This window comes from Dromaius novaehollandiae, chromosome 1 (genome assembly GCF_036370855.1).
Source record: "Dromaius novaehollandiae isolate bDroNov1 chromosome 1, bDroNov1.hap1, whole genome shotgun sequence".
NCBI lineage: Eukaryota > Metazoa > Chordata > Aves > Casuariiformes > Dromaiidae > Dromaius > Dromaius novaehollandiae.
Window position 1 is genome coordinate 131,482,179 of NC_088098.1, and position 21,141 is coordinate 131,503,319.

Consider the following 21,141-nt stretch of genomic DNA (forward strand, 5'->3'; position numbering starts at 1 on the left):
AGAAGAGAGAAATAAAATGAACCACATAGTCAGTGCAATTCTGCATATCCTGCCAAGTCAGGATGAGTAACCTGGGACACCTGCGGCTACAGCCACTGCAGGGTGGTGACCCAGGAGACCCTTGCTCTTCTGAAGCTGTCCTCCCCTGAGGACGCCTGCTGAAGAAGAGTGGGCAGATCAGGTTGGCTGGGAACAGAAGATGTGTGAGACTCTCCTGGTGTAAACACCTATGTCTTAGGACGCTAAATTTAAGCAAGACAAATCCCACCTACAGGGAACAGATGCCCCTTCTCTGCCCCGATCATGGGGCATCTCTGTGGCAGGTCCTTCACCCTTAGCTCTCTACCTTGCTTTTCCTTGTACCAAGGAAAAGCCATAACTAACCACATCTGCTTCATTGCAGAGTGCTACAGCATGAATACATTTGGGCCCAGATTCTTGCCTGAGCTAACTGCACAGTGATACCAGAAATTATGCAAGTTAAGATGCATGTCTCTTATGAAAATGATGCAATAATCAGTGTCTACAGTTCGATTATGAGATAATTAATTTTAATTGCATATTACATTCTCATTGAATTAAAAGATTTGAAGAGTTTGACTATTTTTATATTCCCCTTGCAATACATTTTGTAGTCTGTGCTATTTAGAGACAGAAAATTGCAACTATTTTAAAAACACGACAATGACTTTCACCTCCCTGAGGGAAATCCTGAGTTATTACCTTTGATGGCATCAGAGTTTCTTCCTTGCTCTGCAAGAGGAAATCATTTCAGACCCCTTCTTAGCCTTGCCTTGCACCATTTCAGTGCCTTGGGTCCCCAACACAGAGATTCAGACACTTGCAATTTATTATGTGAGAGAGGGGAAATTATGTCTTTCCTGGTACTTTGTTCCCCCACATAAAGGGTTGAATTTTTTTTTTTTTTTTTTTTTTTTTGGTGACATTTATTGGATACCATGCATTAAAGATGGTTGTCTGGGCCCTTGGTTACCTCCCTGCCAAGGGGAACGGGCTGCCACGCTGGCCCAAGGCAGCATGTGGCAGCCTGGCCGCTCGCCCCCGCGATGAGCCCGCGCACGTACAGCTCCTCGCCGCTGCCTCGGTGTCTCCGCTCCTGCCTCCAGCGGGATGCCGGCCAGCTGCAAAGGAAAATGGCTGAGATCGGCCATCACCCCTTGCAGCAGAGAGATGTTTTGCCTGCTCTGATTTTCCATTTTCTACTGCCACCAGCAGCCTTTGCGCAAAATGTCCTTGTTCTAGCCCCAGATGTGCCATCGTAATAAGATATTCACTGAATGGCACCTTGTGGTCCCTTTGAGATGGAAAAATCACCAACTTCTCCCATTGTTCAAATACGTTCTCAAACGGTTGCTGAATAAATGATGGCAGTAATCATCAGTTTGTCACTTGCCATCGAGCAGATAGCAGCAGATATTTAAGATGCAGCCTTTGAAGGCGGATGGGTTTTGGCTGGGCACAGAGGCTATATGGTAGCTCCTGCTCCCTCTTTGGCTGAGGATACCTAGCAGGGGGGCTCTGCTTTCACACAGGACCACGTAAGGACTTTCTGAATTGCACTTGCAGATTTTGGCCTTCAACAGTGGCATTTGCTGTGCCACAAGCAAGTCCAAAGAGGAATGAGGAGGGAGAACCGAGACAGCGCCACTACACCCTCACCAGTTCTTTGCAGGGCACAACGCAGCTCCTGCTCCCAGTGCAACTCCAATGCGTCCACCTGTCCCAGTTTGACCTCGGCCCCCACACCACCCACTACCAAGCCTTAAGGAGCCCAGCCCTTATTGGCAAGGCACCAGCGCTGCCCATGTGGGAATGGTGGTAGGACACATTCCCACAAGCAAGAGGGGCAACTCCTGTGACCCCCCCACTTGTCCACCCAAGGCTTGCTGACATGAAATGCAAGACCTCAGGGATGCAGAAAGGAAAGAACCCTGTATTCGCGAGATTCCTCAGATCCCATGTTTTCAGACTCAAAAAATATATGGAGACAAGCTTCATGCATATTTCTGATATATCTCATATCCCCTTGTCTCTCTACCTTCTTTTCTTTCACAGTCTTTCTTGCTCTTGCATCTTTTACTCCAACTGGAAGGTGTTTGAAAGTATTAAGGTATTGATTACATGTCTCTCTCTGACACACCGCCAAATGTGCCACCTCCCATCCTCACACTGGTGGCAGGCTTACATGGCAGGTTTCTTCTCTCTATACAAAACACATCAGAATTGCATTACATGCTGCTGTTGTTTTTAATAGAAATATTATTCAACTCACCCAAGTTTTCTTTGGGAGATTTTTTTTCATTTCACTTAATGCCTAGCCTTCTCAATTTTTGACAGGTACACAGATCTTGCCGGAGGCTGTTGTTCCTGGGCTTGTTCTCTGTGTTTTGTCTTTTATCCTTAGATCAGTGGTTCCCGGGATAAGAGCAAGTGATTAAGTTCTGCAATGTACCTTGCGAGTAGGGACCAATCATTTATTACTTAGCTCTATCTGGAGTCTCTAAACTAAGGCTTAGCCAGCTCAATAAATAGTGGAACAAAGGCTACTCTGGCATGAAGGCTGTTAATATTTCATAGTGGATTTTTATTTTGGATCATTTTTTGTTAAACCACCGGAGGCCCTTAGAAGCGCAATTGTTGCCTGTTACAGCAGTCGCAGTGCCGGTTCATCCTGCAGAGCTGTCCTGAAGCCGCAAGGCACATGTGTCTGCATATCATCCTACAGAATGCTCCTGCATGAAATCAGCCTCTTAAACAATAGCAAGGGGCTTTTTATGCAATACAAAAATATATTAAAAATACATAATGTAACTTGTCTTAATATACTTTTCTGAGTCTAAAAATATGCCAGACCAAAAGAAACATATTTACATAAAAAGCAGACAAGGTCAAATAACAAAGAAAGCCCTTAATTAGTTGTAATCAACTTTAATTTGCATACCGTATATAATTCCTAAATGATTGTTAATAATAACTTTATATAATGGACTTCCAATTTTCATGAAAATGGCACATTTTGATAAGCAGACACAAAACCCTAGTACTAATAAGGTTTAATTTGCATACATTAGACTGATTATCCAAACAAAAGGATTACAGTATTACTTCTCCATACCTTTATGTCCTTATTATGCACATTTATTAACTTCACAAAAGCTAGCTGTTAGTGACAAACAATAGCCATGGCTGGAAGAGAAATCTACTGCGTGAATAAAGTGCATTTTAATGCTAAGGAGCAAAGTTTTTACTGCATAAATGTTTTGTTTAACTCCTTCTTTGCAAAAGATATTACGTTTTATAAGGCATGCACTATTAGCTGGATAAATCATTTCATTATGTGATTTTTTTAAGAATATATTTTTGTAAAAACTATAACCTGCTCATGCTCCTGATTTCCTAATGTGAAGTTAAAAAAATGGACAAGCTTGAACATATCAGAAAACATGTTTACAGTCACAGAATCAAGCTGTTAACTCATGCGATTCCAGGGCACAGTGTTAATAAAAATACTGCCATAAGCTTTGCTTTCACAGTGTAAATAATAATACAGGTGGCAATAACTGTTCCTAAGGGTATCACACATATCCTGCAATTAAAGTGCGAGCAAGGGGGAGGAAAAAAAAATCATTAGTAGATCTGGTAACTGAAGTAAATGATGCTCACGAGGGGCTTAAAAGAAAGCCAATAAATGTGTAGCTTAAGTTGAATGCCACTTCAGCACCCCCTTCGAGCTGCCTGGCACGGGGCCATGCCAATAGGCAGCCATGATGGGGATGCGAGCAGCGGATGCCACCTGTGCCATGCTGGGCGCCCACCTGGCGAGGCACTCGTGGCCAGCCATGGCTGCGCTCTCGGTGGGGAATCGGTCTTGCACTGTTTCTGACCCGGTGCTCCGTGTCCAAACGCAACCAGTTTCCTTGGCACATTGGAGCAACCTGGATCAGTTTTTAATTTTAGAGGGATACCGTCCTGCCAATCCCTTCAATTGTCAGTACTTATCTGGTGAGGTCGCTTAGTACGGACAACAAACTTCTCTTTTTCAGCATCATTTCCATCCAGCTGCCTTCCAGAGTGCTGCCAGAGCTGCTGTGATTTTTTCCTACCTCTGCAGCTCCCATCTGCAGGCTTCGGCCATGGTGCTTCTCTCTGACGCTGCAGGGTCAAACCCCAGAGTCCTTCCCCAGCAGGACCCCAGGGGTTTCATTGGGAAGTGGTGGCTGAAGGAGGACGTCATGGTACGACCGAGGGTCTGTACCTGTGAAACTGTCCCTGGGGTGATGGTGCACAGAGACCGTGAGCATTTCCTGGCCTGGCGTTGCAGGTGGAGAAACGGCATTTCAGGAAAGAGAGCATACATGGGAGCTCTTTAATCTGCATGGAAGCTTACAGAGGTCAGCCCTTTGCCATAAATGGCCAAGTTATTCACCACATTTGAGCTCTGCTGTGAAGATACTGGTGTTTCACGAGGTGCCAATACACTTTTCTTCCAAGGAGCCTGTTAGGCTCCAAGGAGAACTGAGAGCCTAGAAGCAGTCCCTGGAGCCATGCCTCTGGACCAGTAGTTTCTACACAAAACCTGGATTTCTTCTAAAATATCTTCAGAATAAATATGCCTAGAAGATCTAGCAATGTCCATTCTGTGTTCAAAGTGACCCCGCTGCTGAGTCTTACTGACAGGACCTAAAACACTACTGGGAACAAAAGTTAGCATCCTACATCATTTAGGCAGTCTTAAAGGTATCCCAGATCTTGAAGCATATTGAGTTTTGCATAGTTTTTAGGCTAGTCATAAAGCTTATGCTGACCTGGGATTTTTTTTTTTCTTTTTTTTCTTCTCAGAGTACACGTACAAATCTGACTTCCTTTTACTTATCAAATCACAGCCCTGTTTCCACTGAGGCCTTTTGGGGAAGCATTGGCCTCACTTCCCTGACTGATAATCCCTATGTGTGACACAACCACCTCACCTTTGGATCCAGACTGCAATTGCCTGGCCGTAAATCAAAAAATTTTACTAACATCCCAACCCTGTATTCATATTCTACTTTGTAGCACTTTACGGCAATTGAGTGAGGTGTGCCTGATTCTCCGTGGATGGTAATTCCTTTTGTTTGCCTTTGCAAAAATTGGTAATACTCAGTCTAGGAAATGCATTCAGCCTAATTCAATTCCCTTATTCCCATTCCACCCTCCTTCTATGTACTGCAGAAGAAAGGGTATTTCATATCACCAGCATTTTGATTTTTGTCTGCCATACTGCAGGTCAGAATCCACCCCCAGTTTTAAAGATCAGTTTACACGCTGAATTTGTACAGCCCTGCCCCAAGTAGAAAACTTTGTTTGGTCCCATTTTAGGAAATAAGGAATTAGGATATGTGTAAATGATTGTCCTGTCATTCTCACCAGACAATTTGCATTCAAGGAACCAGGACTTGCACTTGTTTTCCAAATGATGGATCCACGGACAAGCCTTGTGTGCATCGCGAGGATTACAAATCAGAACCAATGACCAATTTTAGGAATGTCGAGGACATCCAAAACACCTGAGGTACTTTGATCATCATATTAGAGCAAAGCAAAACAAAAACTGCAGCCAGAATAAAGCCAAACCATCCCATCTACTTCATTTTCAAAGAGAAGGAAGATTACCTTCTCCTCAGCACCACCAGACAGAATGGATTACAGCACACTCTCTGCTGACTGCAACAGGCAGGTGTTCCGGATGTGGACCTCAGCTCGCCCAGAAGCTCAGCCAAAGCCTTTACCTATTTGAGCTGTGATTGCCTGGGTTGGAACACAGGGAAAAAAAATTATACAAATGAGACTACACTCATAAGAAAACCTCACTGACTTGAGGAATGAAAGATGATGAGTAAGGGTTACAAACACTGGGACAATAATTTAGTTAAATCCAACATCTTTTGTTTAAAGTTAGTTTTTTTGTGGTTCTATAACATTATTATTAGTTTTCAGGAATGCAAACAATAGCTTAGCTCCATAAGTGCCAGGTCCTTTTCAAGGTTTGATAAAAAGCTTAAAGACAAGAAGGTGCATTGATTTCAAATAACAACCTCTACTCTATGATTTCAAGATTTCACACTCCATGCATACAACTGGAAATATCTGTCTATAGAAGTTTCTAAAAATGGTGTATGAAGAGGAAATCTTAAAACATGTATTCTTTTTTTATTTTTGAATGGAAAACTTCAAGTCAATCAAATCAATCAATCAAAACTTCAAATCCAATAAATTGCAGCTGTTTGAATTGCTGTGCCAATTTGCAGTCAAACTGAAATTTTTTCAGTTAAGAAAAATCCTTTGAATTTGGAAGGAAGTGCTCTGCTCCATACTAACCCACTCGTACTTTTCTATAATTTCATATGCACCCGTAGTCCTAGCTATCATGTTCTTCAGGAGCATAACTAGCTACTCAGCATATAAGTTTTTAAGAATACATCTGCATTCCTCATTATATCAGAACATTGGATTTTCCTCATTTTGTGCCTTCCTATTTCAATCTTCTTTGTAACTCTAATTTATAAATTTACTTGATTTGGGGATCTTTTGAGAAATTCCTTCGTGTATTCACTTGCACGTACTTTGCTGCTGTTAGCTGTCTTATTTATGGTCCTCGGTGCATTTTAGGAGATCTCTGCTTTGTGGCTCCCTCAGCAGCGTTACACTTGTCAGATCGCAGGTTCATTCATACCTCAGCATTATACAACAGAATTTATTTTCATAAAACATCCCTCTTCCTACCAAGCACCACAGAAGGCTTTACAGACAGATGGAACCTTACATTAAAGAGACACGGAGTATTAAACAGAGCTCTGAAGGAAGAGACATGGATGTGGTATCAGAGCAGATCTTTTGTCAATATCTGACCTACATCCAGCTGTGCTTTTCCCAGGGATGCTCCAGGGATGCTCCAGATGCTCCAACACCAAAAAAGCCATGAAAAGCAGTGACATATAGGCTTTTAATATAATGCTATTGAAGAATCTTCTCCACATATCAGTGAGCGTTAGCTTCTACCATGCACATTCCCTTGTGTCAAATGCAGATTTTTCCTAAATATGTATTTTTTTTAAATGTTTATGAAACAGTGGTGTTCCCCAAGTGACAGCCAGAGGCAAAGAGTTCCACGGAAGTAGAAAAGAATAATAAATATTATTTTAAGGCTAGACTGGTTGAGGGAACGATCTGACAGAGCTTCATACACAGCTTGACATCTCTTCCTTCTATTATGCTATTTCACTTCAGTCATACTTCTGGATTAAACAACGCTGATCTCGTCAGCAACATCGCCTGGGCAAGGAAGTGCCATACCAGCTCCTGCGCCTCCAACTCGTGCCTTTCTCGGGATCATTTTTAATTTCTGCCATGTCCCTGCGAGACTGCATTTACAGAAATAGAAAATAGCACCACATGAAGGTCACACTGGAGCTAGGCAAACAGGGTGAAAAATGTCCTTTGCTCATTGAATGCTCATTTGAATTTTTAATGGATTTGCTTCAGCTACGTTTCCCCCCCCAACTCTGTGGTTAGTTGAGTGATCGCATTTCAGTGGCACAAACGCTTGCAGAAAACCAGTTCCCAAAGTTGCAGCTGTATTAGCCAAAGAAAGCCCAGATGTTACATTTGCTCACACACACACACATGCATACACGCACCTATTTGCACAACTGGTGTGTTGCTGGCGCAACAGGCGGATAACACAGTCAGTGCCACGTGGTTTATTTAACCAGCTATAGCCAAACAACGGAAACCATTTGCAGCCAAGCCATTCTGTTACTCATTTAAAGGAACTGCTGAATCATTGCAGATAACAAATACGTTTGAGAAAGCGATGTTCTGCTCACGGATATTCCACGAGCAAAAGAAGATAATACGTCTGACAAATAAATTATTTGTTATGAATCTTTTCCCCGGTTCTAGTCAGCACATAAAGAGAAAAAATATAACACAGAAGGTATAATATAAGCCTGTGATGATCATTTTAATTTTTTTAGACCACTGCTCCTTATCGCATAAAGAATTTCACTGAGTATCTAAGGATTACAGCAGTAAAGTTACTTGAGATTTTATCCATGGATTTTCTAGGGTCAGAGGAACCACAGCTGCATTGCTAACCCAACCTCTGGGAAAGCACAACACATAGGATCCTCATCCAGTTATGTTTCTATTTAGCCCGACAACTTACATTTGGTGAAAAAGATATGTCTTCCAGAGAAGCATTGGTTTTGGCTTGAAGCCATGCGGTGCCAGGGCATCCGCTGTGTCCTCACAGAAATGCCAAATGAGCTGGTCGGGCCAGCCAGGGCTCCAGTCATGGAGGGAGGCGTGAGGTGTCCCCCAGCATGGATGTGCACAGGAAGGGCACAGAGAGGCAAAACAAGGCAAAAAGGGTAAACCTGAAAGCCTAGACAGAGCCTCCAACTGACTTAGAGTACCCCAGGTGACAGGCTGATGGCACAGGATGCTGGTGAACGGTGCTGGTGGGACCCCAGCCATGGCGTCAGGCAGGAGACCACCAACCCTACCGGGTTCTCGTGAAACCGAGGATGGAGGAGCTCAAAAAGAAGGAGCAATAAGGGCAGAGAGCCAGGAGCTAAAGGCAAGCGACCTGCAGCAAGAGACACCTAAGCAAATTCTCCCTGGATTTGCCTCCACAGACCTGTGCTGGCACAGCCTGCTCCCTGGGCAGAGTAGGGCCAGCCCAAGGGTGAGGAGGGAGCAGTCCCACCTTGCAGGCCAGAAGAACAGTCCTGAGTTACCAGAGATGGGGAAATGGTGGAAAAGAGCAATAAAGGTGAAACTCGTCCTCCTAAAACCAACCACTCCATGAATAATGAAAACCACATTAACAGGAAAATAAGCTACCAGGGAATTAAAAAATAATGACGACTGCATAAGGAAGGATTTAGAAAATACATTTTCTGAATTAAATGTATGGAATGAGGCCCAGATTCTGCCCCCACATCAGCATGTGCTAAATAGAAAGTATATGAATAAAGATTTCAAAATCACCACCACTGCCGACGTCAGGCCTTTGTCCAGATGTAAGTTAGTACGGAAATTGCAACCTGAGCTAACACCGCAACCAAAATGAGCCACAAAAGCTAGGGCTACTTCACCGGCAGAAAAGCAGTGGCAGTGCAAGTTGGTGTGTCAAGCCAAATTTAACCTTGTTAGTTCAGATAACCGTAACGGGAGGATGTAGCCACACACACTGCAGCTCACCAACTGCCCGGTTGGCTGTCCAGGGCCATGGGTCACCTTCTGCAGCCTGTGCTGTACCCTGCCAGCCCGCTCTTCCCCGACGGGCTCCCTTCCGCCCGCACCGTCCCCGTGCGCGGCAGCCCCTCCTGCACAGCCGCAGGCCTGAGGAACAACGGAAAACGTCTGCTGGGCGTCCAGGGAAAAGTGATACCTGCAAAATCAGCTCTGCTCTTGGATGCGAATTCAGAGCTGGCTATGTCCAATGCCACCCTGCAAAGCAGTGTTGGTGCAATAGCTGCTGGGTATCGATCATTCGACATTTTCATTAATGTTCTATGAAAAGGGAAGAATACTTTGCCTATCTTAAAACAGAAGGTAGTTAAGCCACTGAACCCAGAGACGTGTTCAGACCACCAAAGGCTTGGCAGAGCCCTGTGCTAAAGACAGAGATGCTGGTTCTCCTCAGACCTTTCACAGCAGCTGCAGATGACATGCAGCTGTGCTTTGATTCCCCCTGGTCCTCTGTTGTCCTCTCTAGTTGCTCTTTAGTTTTTCTGTTTTGGTTTTTTTACAGTGACCAGCTGCAGAAGAAGCGGGCAAGGTTGCCTTGATGGCGGAGCCTGTCGTGCAATAAGGAGCCACCTGCTGCAGCCCTCTCCCACGGCCACAGCTTGGGGCTGAACCATGCGATGAACGGGCCGTGCTCAGCAGTGGGCTGGGGCAGCGTCCTCCAGGCGGGCAGAAAATCCCTCCGGCACAGGAGGGGAGAGGCCCCTGCCATGGGAGAGGCTCACGGGAAAGGGCATTCGCCCCCCGGTGCCGGCACCAGGCATCCCCCTTACCCGGCCCGAGGGGCTTCAGTACAGGAGGCGCACAGGACCCCAGCCCAGAACATCATCCTAATAAATAGGGTTGGAAAAAAAATTTTTTTTTTGTTTTTTTTGCAACTCAAACACGGCTGCTGAGCACCGACTCGCCGCGTTTCTCCCGGCAGACGCCGCCCTGCGCGGGAGCCGGCCCGGCCGCGGGCAGGAAGCGCGGAGAGACCCCGGGGCGCTGCGGCAGCGATGCGCAGTTTGCGCCGGCACCTCCCGGCCGAGCTTTTGTTCCATAAAATAAATAGCGCCAAGTGAGGCGCAGGAGGATTTTAAGCAGTTGTTATTCTCGTTTTCTTCTCCATCGAGGAGGGAGAAGAAAATAAATAAAGCCGACAGCCCGGCTGGCTCGGCGGCTGCCGGGTGCCGCTTCCCAAGGCGGCGGCGATGCGGTGCCGCGGCGGCCCCGGCACCGGCGGGAGCTGCCCCGCGGGCGGCCGCGCTGCGCCCGGCGGGTTCCAGCGGCCCCGCGCCGGGAGCGGAGCTGGGGCGACGCGTCTGCAAACGGGATCGCCGGGACCGAGCTCAGCCCCGTCTCCGGCGGCAGGTTGAACCCCGCGTCTCCGGCCGTGGGAGCGGACTGCCATTTTGCAGCCGCGGCTCCCTGCGAGGACGGTGGGGGTTTTGGGGGGAAGCGCTTCAGAGCACGGGCCTTTCCGCAACTAGAGAGAAAGACTGAGGAGGAGGAAAGAAAAGCAAAGCAAAACAAAACGAAGCAACTCAGCCGCCCCCCCGGAGCCGCCAGGTGCCCCCGTCGGGGATGGCGGCGGCGGGGGAGGTCCCTTCCCTGCCTCCCCCTGGGCCGGGCTGGGCCAGCACGGCCCCGGCCGGAGGCTCGCCGAGGCGGGCGTTTTTTTGGGGGGGGGTCCCAGGCCCCCGGCCGGTGCCTGTCCCCATGGGGTCTCCGCGCCGTCCGGGCCTGGGGCGGCCGGGGAGGCTCGGCGGGCCGAGGCGGCGGCTCCGCGGCAGCCCCAGCGCCGGCGCCCGGGCCGCGGAGCCGGGCGGACATTGGTGTGGCAGCGACAGCCGCCGGTGTTAATCTGGGCTGGCTGGAGTGAGGGGGGCAAAAAAAAAAAAAAAAAAAAAAAAAAAAGCAAATATTTCTGTTTGTGCCCTCCTGCCTTTCGCAGCATTGGTTGTCAGTTCGCAAGCTTGTTATCCTTACAAGGCATCGGTTTGTTTGGCTGAGCTCAGCAAGGTTTTCTTCTCCAAGCAGAACTATAATTGCTATAATTCTACTGTATCATTTGGATCATTGCAGTATTGTTGTTTTCTCTCTCACTTTCTCTCCCCCTAACACTGCAATAACGCGCTCCAGTGTTAAATTAGCAGGTTGCAGGGGGAAGGGGGGAAAAAAGAGAGGGAGAGACCTTAAATGAATGAAAGTTTGTTTAAAAAAATAAATAAAACAACAAAGTGACTTGGCAGAGGCCAGCTCGCATCGCGGAGCATCCCTGCCCGCCATCAAGGCTGCTGCCTGCGCCGCCCGCACCCCCGGGCCGGCCGCCAGCGGGATCCGCTCGCCCCGGGACAGGGCCGGCAGGCGGCTGCCGGGGCCCGGGGCCCCGCCGGGGCGGGCATGGGGCAGGCGGTGCCCTCCCGGGGGCCGCGCAGCGCAGCGGAGAGGGTGGCGGGGCAGGGAGGGAGGAAGGCAAATTTTTTAAGCCAAAAGCAGGCGGAGAGGCTCCTTGCGTTCAGCGCCTCGGCGGCTCGCAGGCAACGGCGAGGCCGGCCAAACCGGCGCTCCGCGCATGAGAGGGCGGCCCTCACCGCGGTGCCGCGCCGTCTCGGGCCGCCCGTGCCCGGCTCTGCTGTGCGGCCGAGGCGAGGCCGGAGGCGGCAGCTGCGCTGCGCGGTGCTTCACCCGTGGGGCGCCGCTTTTGTTCCTTCCTCCTTTCTCTCTTTCTCTCTTTTTTTTTAGTTAATGAATTAATGAATTAATTGCCACCCTCCCGAGGGAGGCAAGAGCTGCGCAGAGCTGAGCAGTCAGAGCGACCGGCAGCGTCGCCCCCCGCGGCAGACGCGCCCCGCAGCGCCCGCCCGGGCGCTTCCCCCGCCGCGGCCGCGCACGTCGGGGCCCGCACGAAGCGGCGCAGCGACGCGGGGAACGAGAGCGCCCGGCGGGTGCTGCGGGCCGGGAGGGGGCCGCAGCGGCGGCGGCGACGTGTGCCGGTGCGGGGCACGGATGCACCTACGGGGTGCGCGCGTCTGCGCGTGTGTGTGCGCGCGTGTTACGCGCACAGCGGCGTGCGGCCGGCGCGGGCAACGCCGGCGGCCGGGGCTGCGCGGGTGCCCGGGGTTGCGCGGGGAAGGGACACGAGCGCCGGCCGCCCCCGCGGCTGCCTCGACTTGCGCCTCGCAAAGCGCCGCTGCGCGCCCCGCGCTGCCGCGGGACGAAAAACCAGGCGCGGATCTCGCCCCCCTGCCCGGGGCGCCCCGGGGCGACGGGGCAGGCGACGGCCGTCGGGGCGCGACGGGGAAGGCGGCGGCGGCCCCACGCGCGCGCCCGCCCCCGTGCAGCGGGGCGGCGGGGACGGGGGGCGGCGGGGGCGCCGACCCGGGGGGCGGGGCGGGGGGGGCGCGGGCGCCGCTCCGTGTGGATCCGCGCCGGGGTTTGCTGCGCGCCGCGCGGCGGCCGCCCGGCCCCCGCGGGCAGCCAATCAGGGCGCGGCTGGCAGCACGTGGCGCGGAGGGGACTCAAGAGCGGCGCGGCCGCGGCTCAGTCCCCCCGTGACGGGCGTCCCGCGCGGCCGCGCTGCCGCCGCCGCCCGCCATGAGCGGCCCCTACCCGGACGCGGAGGGCTGCGCCGAGCGCTCCGACTGCAAGAGCAGCAAGTCGCCTACGCTGCTCTCCTCCTACTGCATCGACAGCATCCTGGGCCGCCGCAGCCCCTGCAAGGTGCGGCTGCTGGGCGCCGCGCCCGCCCCGCCGCCGCTGCCCGCCCGCCCCGCCGACGACGCGGCCGCGCAAGGTGAGACCCGGCGGCGCCCCGGTCCCGGCGCGCCGCGCTCGGGAGCACCGTCGCGTGGGGCTGCCGTTAGCTCCGTTTTGCCTCTTTTGGTTTTTTTTCTTTTTTGTTAGTTTTTTTTAAGGGAGGGGGCCGCGCGGGATGCGCGGCGCGACGCGGCTCGCTCTGTTGCGGCCAGACCCGCACCCGCGGGCCCAGGGCTCCCTCCGCGGCGAGATCAGCCGCGCTACCCCCGGGCAAAAGTTGGGAGCGGCCCCTCCGCGGGAAATTCCCACGGGCCGCTTCCCCCAGCTCCCCGCTGTCACCTTGATAATGACACCAACACCGATTTTCCCCCCCTTCCGTCTAGAAAAAACAAAAGAAAAGTTATGGGGGGGGGGGGATTTTAAAAAAGAAAGACTAAATAAATGACTAAATGGGGAGCAGTAGACCGCCGGGAGGGCCGCCGGGCAGCGGCGTGGAGGGCGGCCTCGCCCCGCCGCCTCCCCGGGCCGCTCCACCGGGGAGGTGTGGGGCAGGGGGCGCTGAGGGGCCCGCCGTCGGGGGCGTGCCCGGGCCGGCACCTGCGGCCGCGGAGCTTCTTCCCGCCGAGGAGCCACGGCTCCCAGCACGGCCGTCGGGGCGGGGCGGGGTCTTATCTCGGCGCGGGGCGGAAAACAGCGCCCGGGGCGCCCCCCGGGCTGCGGGGCTGGGGTTTGGCCCGGGGCTTTAGCGCTCGTCTCGCTGACCGTGTCCATCTGTCTCTTCCACCCCACCCTTCTGTCTCCCCCTTGCCGCCGCGCTCCCCACCGCCGCCCCGTCCCGTCCGGCCGCCGCGGCGCAGGCTCCCCCAAGGGCAGCCCCCCCTTCGAGGCGGCCGAGCTGCACCTGCCGCCCAAGCTGCGCCGGCTCTACGGGCCGGGCGGGGGCCGGCTGCTGCCGCCGGGGGCGGCGGGCCCGGCGCGGGGGGACCGGCCCGACGGGCGGCCGGAGGGGGGCGCCGCCGCCGCCGCCCCCTGGGACACGCTGAAGATCAGCCAGGCGCCGCAGGTCAGCATCAGCCGCAGCAAGAGCTACCGCGAAAACGCGCCCTTCGCGGCGCCGCCGCCCGCCCTCGACGAGCTGGGCCCCGCCGCGGCGCACGTCGAGGAGCGGCCGGGCCCCGCCGCGCCTCCCGCCGAGGAGGAGGAGGACGACGAGGACGAAGAGATGCTGGAGGAGGACGACGAGGAGGAAGAGGAGCTGGAGGACGACGAGGAGGAGGAGCTGCTGGCCGAGGACGGCGGCGCGCTCCTCAAGGAGGCCCGTCGGGGCGCCGCCGCGGCCGCCGGTGCCGAGGGCGGCGAGCTGTCGCCCAAGGAGGAGCTGCTGCTGCACCCCGAGGACGGCGAGGGCAAGGACGGCGAGGAGAGCGTGTGCCTCTCGGCCGGCAGCGACTCCGAGGAGGGGCTGCTCAAGAGGAAGCAGCGACGCTACCGCACCACCTTCACCAGCTACCAGCTGGAGGAGCTGGAGAGGGCCTTCCAGAAAACGCACTACCCCGACGTCTTCACCAGGTACCGCCGGGGACACCCGGGGGGGCGGGGGAGGTCCGTGCCCTGCCGCCCGTGTTGCCCCCCTCGGCCTCAAAACCGCCCCTCGAGAGACCTTCTTCCCCTTCCCCCCCCCCCCCCCCCGGCTGTTTTGGGACGGGAGCGGTGCGGCACCGGCCGGGAGGCCAAGGGCAGGCAGAGAGCTCCGGTGCCGGCCACTATTTTTGCCTGCTGCCCCGCGGATCGGTTACACTTCCCCGAGCGGCTGGAGCGGCGCCCGGCCTGGGGAGCCCTGGCGGGGCAGAGATCAAAGCTCCGCAGCCTAAAAATACCGGCCTGGCACGTCGGGGCCCCTCGCTGCCCGGAGCCCTTGGGCCGCCGCGGGCACATCGTGGCCCGGCCCGGCCCGTCGCTGCCCGCGACTTCGAGGCCCTTTTCCCCGGGACGGCGCGTCCCGCCGCACCGGGGCTGGCAAGCGGCTCCTCTGCGGGAAAAGCGGTGGGGAAAGAAGCCGAGCTGCCTGCCCGCTCCCTGGGCTGCCTGGAATAACTTCGTTAGCTTCGGCCTGGACGAGGAATTAGCCCCCCGACTCCACGCTTTCCGATTTAGGAGACATTTACAGGGCTTTTTCATCCTTTTTTTTTTTTTTTTTTTTTTTCCTCGGGGGGTTTCTGCGGGGGCGTTTTATTCCCTGCCCTTCAGCGGCTCCTTGCCCGGCGCAGGCAGCGTGGGTCACCTCGGGGGGGCCCTGCCACCTGCGCCCCTGCCCCAGGTCGCAGCCTCGAGCCCAAGCGGCCAGGGATAGATATATCTATCTATAAATACATATATATTTATATTTATACATATATATAACACACATATATATATATATATATACACACACACACACATGTATATAGCGGGGGGGGGGGTTGCTGTGGCTTTTGCATTTTCTTCGGGGCTTTTCGCTAGTGCAGGTCCGGTGCATGCTCTGGGGAGCCGGAGCGGGGCGGCCCTCGGGGCGCGGGGACCCGGCTGAGCTCGGGGCGCCCCTGGTTTGGGTCAGCAGATCATGAGCAGTTTTATACCCTCTTAATGGTTTCGGATTTGCTGTAACTGTCGCGATGATAACCGCAACGGGTCTCGGCTCCGCCGGCTTCTCCCAGCGCCGCGCAGAGATTGCGGCGGCGGCGGGGGTCCTTTTATTTGGGGGGCGGAGGAGTGGGAAGCGGGGGCTTTATATTCTTTTTGGCAAAACTCGTGGTTTCCGAAACGCGTCCCGCCCGCATCCCAAAACTAGGCGGAAGGCGGCCCGCAGGCAAGAGGTGACCTCCTCCTACCCGCCCCCAGCAGCATTTGGGGGTCGCTTGGGAAACGGGGCCCGCAGAAGCGGCGGGCTGGAGGGGGCGGGCGGCGCCGCGGCCGGTGCCGGTGCCCGCGCTGACGGCGGCGTGTGTCCCCGCAGGGAGGAGCTGGCCATGAGGCTCGACCTGACCGAGGCCCGAGTGCAGGTGAGTGGCGGCGGCGGCGCGGGCGGCCCTCGGCGGGGCCCGGCAGCCCCGACGGGACGGGACGGGACGGGACGGGTCGGGTTGGGGGCGGCCCCGCCGGCACCCCCCGCCCCGCCGCGGCCGAGCCGCGGGCTGGCGAAGCTCCGTTTGGTTAAAGCGACGGGGCCCCACGGGGTTTTGGTTGTCAGACAGACCCGCTCGGCTGCAAGCCGGGTATTTGGCTGCGATCAAATCTCCAATCGGGCTTCATAAAAGCCCACTTAGTGCTAGAACAAACAGGGCCATTTGAAGGCGAAATGTTGTTTGATTTCCTCTCCGCCTGCACAAGGAGCTGGCTAATGCTATTTGATTTCCCATTTTTGATAGTAATAAGCCTGCATTGATCTAATAGTGAGTGAGTGCAATGCTATTAAAGGTGTTTGCCGCCCCATACCAGAGTGCATTTCCCAACCCAAGTCTCATAACCAGAGAGACGATAAACACTGGGATGCCCTGATTGCCAACAGAAAACAGATGTCTCCGAGTCCGGAGCTGAGCAAATCACTTTACAGTTAAAATCAGGCACTGATAAAGCATAATAAATTCCATATGGCTCATTTAATACACAACAGCTTCTTGCATTAGAGGGGCTAATGATGAGATTTGTCCCCTCCTTTCTGTTGACACATTTCTCCATTGTCAAACAGAGATGTGACAGCAAATCAGTATTTTCAGCTCAGGGGAACAAGTCGTGGGAAAGTTAAATAACTTTTAAAAAAGAAAGACACCCCCTTTCTCTCCCCTCTATTCATGGGAGAAGATGTAATTAAGGGAATATGAATTATGAGAGTCCCTTCGTTTACCTTTAGGTGTACTCAGACTTATTATTTCAATAACGGGGAATTGCAGTGAGGACAGCTTGCTAATTGAGTTTTAGCTGGGAGAGACGATCTGTTTGCGAAAGACTGTTGGCTTCCCCTAAGAGCATGACGCCTACATGCATACACAGACGTGTGCGTGTGTGTTATGTTATATAGATAAAACTGTATAGAGAGACCCGTAGCTCTGCTGCCCTTATTGGTTCCCGTAGAGAAGGGATCTCACGCTGGTCTTACGAAAACGAGCCGAGCCTAGGAGGGAAAATTCAGCCCACTTCGGTCCGTAAAACTGACAAATGTGTGTCTCTTTTCAAAGTCTCTCTCCTTAGGTGCGTGTGATGCCTTGTACTTGGTTATTAAGCGAATATTTTCTTTTCCTTTGAAGTGCGGTATTTTTTTCCTCTACCTCTCTCCTGTTTTAAGCCCGTGTTGGTTCCTAAATTTTGCTTTGGGGGAGGGGGAAAAAGCGAAAAAAAGCGTACAAATCCGTGGCTTCCTACCTAACTTCTATAAAATAAATCCTAAAAGGAGAGCCTGCAAACGTATGCTGCTGCCTCAATTGCTTTGGAAATTATTTCTTCGTACGAGATGTTAGCGAAGTCACGATATTTTTTTTCGTTGCTCTTAACCCGAAGGTGCGAGAAAAGTGAACGATCCCCAAACGATATCGTTTGCAAATATTCCCTTCAACGAAAAATACTACGCGGCTCCCCGTGCGGATGTGTGCACGGATCGTATTATTAATATATATATATATATTTAGTTCTCCTGGGAAATGAATTTTAGAATATTCGAGCGCAGCGATCGCATTTCCGCAAAATACCCACATGAGGAGAAAAAAACAGAAAAAAACAAAAAACAAACCAAAACCAAAAATCCGCAGAGCGCATTTGTTGTCCGCTGCCAGAGCCGCCAAGGCGCGGGCAGGGACCCCGTCCCCACCGGGGCCGGCCCCGTTCAGCCGTGACCCCCTCCCCGCCGCCGGGGCCCCGCGGGACGCGGTCGCCGCCGTGGGAGCGGCGCGGCGCTGCGCTGGGCGGCGCGGCGCGGCGCGGCGGGCGCCGTCGGGCCGGTGCGTGGCTGCCGCGGGGCTGCGGCCCCGCGGAGGGCGCGGGCAGCCTGATTAAAACCGGTGTTTTTTTTGGCTTTCAGGTATGGTTCCAGAACCGTAGGGCTAAGTGGCGGAAGAGGGAAAAGGCTGGGGCTCAGACACACCCCCCAGGTTTGCCTTTCCCTGGTCCCCTGTCAGCAACTCACCCCCTCAGTCCATACCTTGATGCTAGTCCTTTCCCTCCTCATCACCCAGCTCTAGACTCCGCCTGGACCGCCGCCGCCGCCGCCGCCGCGGCCGCCGCCTTCCCCAGCCTGCCGCCGCCGCCGCCCGGCTCCGCGGCGCTGCCCCCCGGCGGGACCCCGCTCGGCCTCGGCACCTTCCTGGGCGCGGCCGTGTTCCGGCACCCCGCCTTCATCAGCCCCGCCTTCGGCAGGTACCACCGCCCACGCGCGACCGCGGCCGGGCGGGCGCGGGGTGGGACGGGGGGCCGCGAGCCAGCGCCGCCGAGCGCGGCCCTGCTGCGCCGCCGCTGCCGGGGGCCCCCACGGCCGTCGCGCGCGTGCGGGGCGGCACCCCCACGCGCGGAGGGACGGGGCACGTGCGGGACGGAGGCGGCCGCGCCGCGTGGGACCGCTGCGCCGGCACCCGGGGGCCCTTTGGGGCTCCCCCGCCCCCCCCCCCGATGGGTGAATCGGCTCCACGCGCGGGACTGCCCCGCGCGGCCCGGCTGCGCCGCTCCCGCTGCTTCTGGCCGCGTTCGAAATCGGAGCCCCGGCGACGAGCGCCGATTGGGCGCCGCGCGGGTCACGTGCTCCGGCCCCGGCCTCTGATTGAGCGAGGGCAGCTCTCACGCCCCCCCGCACCCCACCCGCGGGGCCGCGGTCCCCCGTGGGCGCGGGCGGCCGGTGCGCGCCGGTGCTGCGCGGGGACCGGAGCTGCGGGGAGCTCCGCAGCCGCCTCCGGGGATTAAAATAGGCTTGAGAGCGAGGGGAAACCCCGCGCCGTGGGTCCCCCGCGTGGAGCGTGGCCTCTGCTTTGCCCCGGGGGGCGTTTGTCTGGCGGCGGCGAGGCCGCAGGCCCGCTCCCACGCGGGTCTGAGGACTTCGTGGGGCTTAAAAAAGGCCGTGCCGGCGCGGGCAGCAGCCGCCCTCCATCCACGCTGTGGCGGCCGCGGGGCGGGAGGAACCTGCGCGGGGAGAGGCCCGGCTAGTGGCGGGGAGAGTGCCGCGTCCGGGTTTTTTGACGGTAGGTGAGGAGGAAACAGGGCTCGGGGCAAGGATCGGTGTGGGGATAGCGATAGGGATGGGGCATAGGGGTAGGGACAGGGGAAGCGTTAGGGAGCCCCGGACACCCCTCCCCGTGGCATCCCGCCTCTCCGCGGCCGGCGCAGCCGTCGGCGCGGGCCGCGGGCAAGCGGCGCGGTCGGGGGGCGCCGCGGAGCGCCCGGCCCGGCCGTGACCGGCGTGTGCCCTTCCCTTGCAGGCTCTTCTCCACCATGGCCCCCCTGGGCAGCGCCTCCAGCGCGGCGGCGCTGCTGCGGCAGCCGGCGCCGGCCGCCGAGGGCGCGGTGGCCTCCGCGGGGCTGGGGGACCCGGCCAGCGCCGCCGCGGACCGGCGCGCCTCCAGCATCGCCGCCCTGCGGCTGAAGGCCAAGGAGCACGCCGCGCAGCTCACGCAGCTCAACATCATCCCCGGCAGCAGCACGGGGAAAGAGGTGTGCTAAGGCGAGGCTGCGGGTCTGGTGGGGTGTTTTTTTTTACAAAAAAAAAAAAAAAGGAAAAAAAGGAGAAAAAAGAGGGGGGAGAGTAAATACGCGGATAAATAAAGGTCACCTCGGATAGCACGACTCAAGACCAAATTAGAAAGAAAAAGAAAAAAAAGAGGACCAGCGGCTAAGACTGGGGTAGGTTCTCGAGGCAGGAACTGGAAGACAGCGAGAGCCTTTTGCAACAGCCCTCACACGAGTGAACCGACACTTGCAAGCTCCTGAATAAGCAATTCCTTGGCTGGTGCATTTTTTTAATGTACGACGTGTTAATTTCCTCTCTGAGCATTAAGCAAAAAAAAAAAAAAATGCCCTAATAAAATTTATTATATATTAGCGTTACGTACATTAAATATTTTTCCTTCTGTTCATCTGGCAAGAAAAAAAAGAAAAACAAATAGAATTGTAATTAAGAAAGAACGAAAAGCAAAGGAGGGGGGAAGGTACTCACATCTTCTTAAGGATGTTAAGTTAGTCTATTAGGAGCACTGGAGAACTATTTTACATGTTAATGCGGCGAGCTGCGTATTATAACCAAGGATGCTGCCAGTGCAGAGTGACAGTAAATTTGATGCTGTAAGATAACCAGTGCACTTAAGGGAAGGGGTATATCTTTTTCTTGTTATATTCTTTATCACTACACCAACCAAGGTTTTTATATCAAACCAAAGGGAAATACACTGCTAGAATATGGACTGTTTAAGTCACTAAACTGTGATTATTGATTCTGTACATACCATTGTTATAAAAAAGAACAGAGCTTTGTATATTTGAAATGTTATAAAACAATTGCACTCAGTGTAGTGTTGTAAAAGTTTGTCATTCTGTAGATTCTTACTGTGTTGTAGATATAATAGGGTTCCTAGACAAATATTTATGTACAAACCCTTTATTTAACTTATTAACTGTAGAGGTTTCTGAAACCCTCAAGAGGCGATGGTACCGTACTTTTTCGTGTAATGTCGTTATTGTTAACACTTTTCCTTGCTATCCGGTGGAGAAGTGCCACGTTCAGAAAATAAACAAAAATATATGTTTAACAAAGAGAAAACAAAAAAAAAAGGGGGGGGGGGAACGAAAGAAAACAAAACCCGAAGCTAAGCGCTTGCGGAGGCTGCGTGGCCGCTCCGCGGGCGCCGGGGACAGCCGGGGCCGGGCCCGTCGGTGCGGCGGCGGCTCCGCACCGCGCCGGGGCCGCGGGCACCGGGGGGACAGCGACGGCCGGGGGGGCTCGTCGGGGGCCGGGTTAGCCGGGGGACAGGCGGGGAGCGGGGCTGGAGGCCCCCGGGGCAGCCCCGGAGCGCCCCGCGGCCGCCTCCCGCAGGCACGGCCGCAGCGCCTTGCCGCGCCGCTGCCGAAACAACGGGCGGGGGA

At 54.7% G+C, this 21,141-nt stretch overlaps 1 protein-coding gene across 1 annotated transcript; it reads left to right on the plus strand.

Moving 5' to 3' along the window:
- Nucleotides 1-12,882: 12,882 nt before the first annotated feature.
- ARX (aristaless related homeobox) lies at nt 12,883-20,714 on the plus strand. Its single transcript, XM_064498132.1, has 5 exons — nt 12,883-13,090; nt 13,911-14,622; nt 16,046-16,091; nt 18,101-18,435; nt 19,485-20,714. Exons 1-5 carry the CDS (start codon nt 12,892-12,894, stop codon nt 19,723-19,725), a joined length of 1,533 nt encoding a protein of 510 aa, XP_064354202.1. The 5' UTR covers nt 12,883-12,891; the 3' UTR covers nt 19,726-20,714.
- Nucleotides 20,715-21,141: the final 427 nt, after the last annotated feature.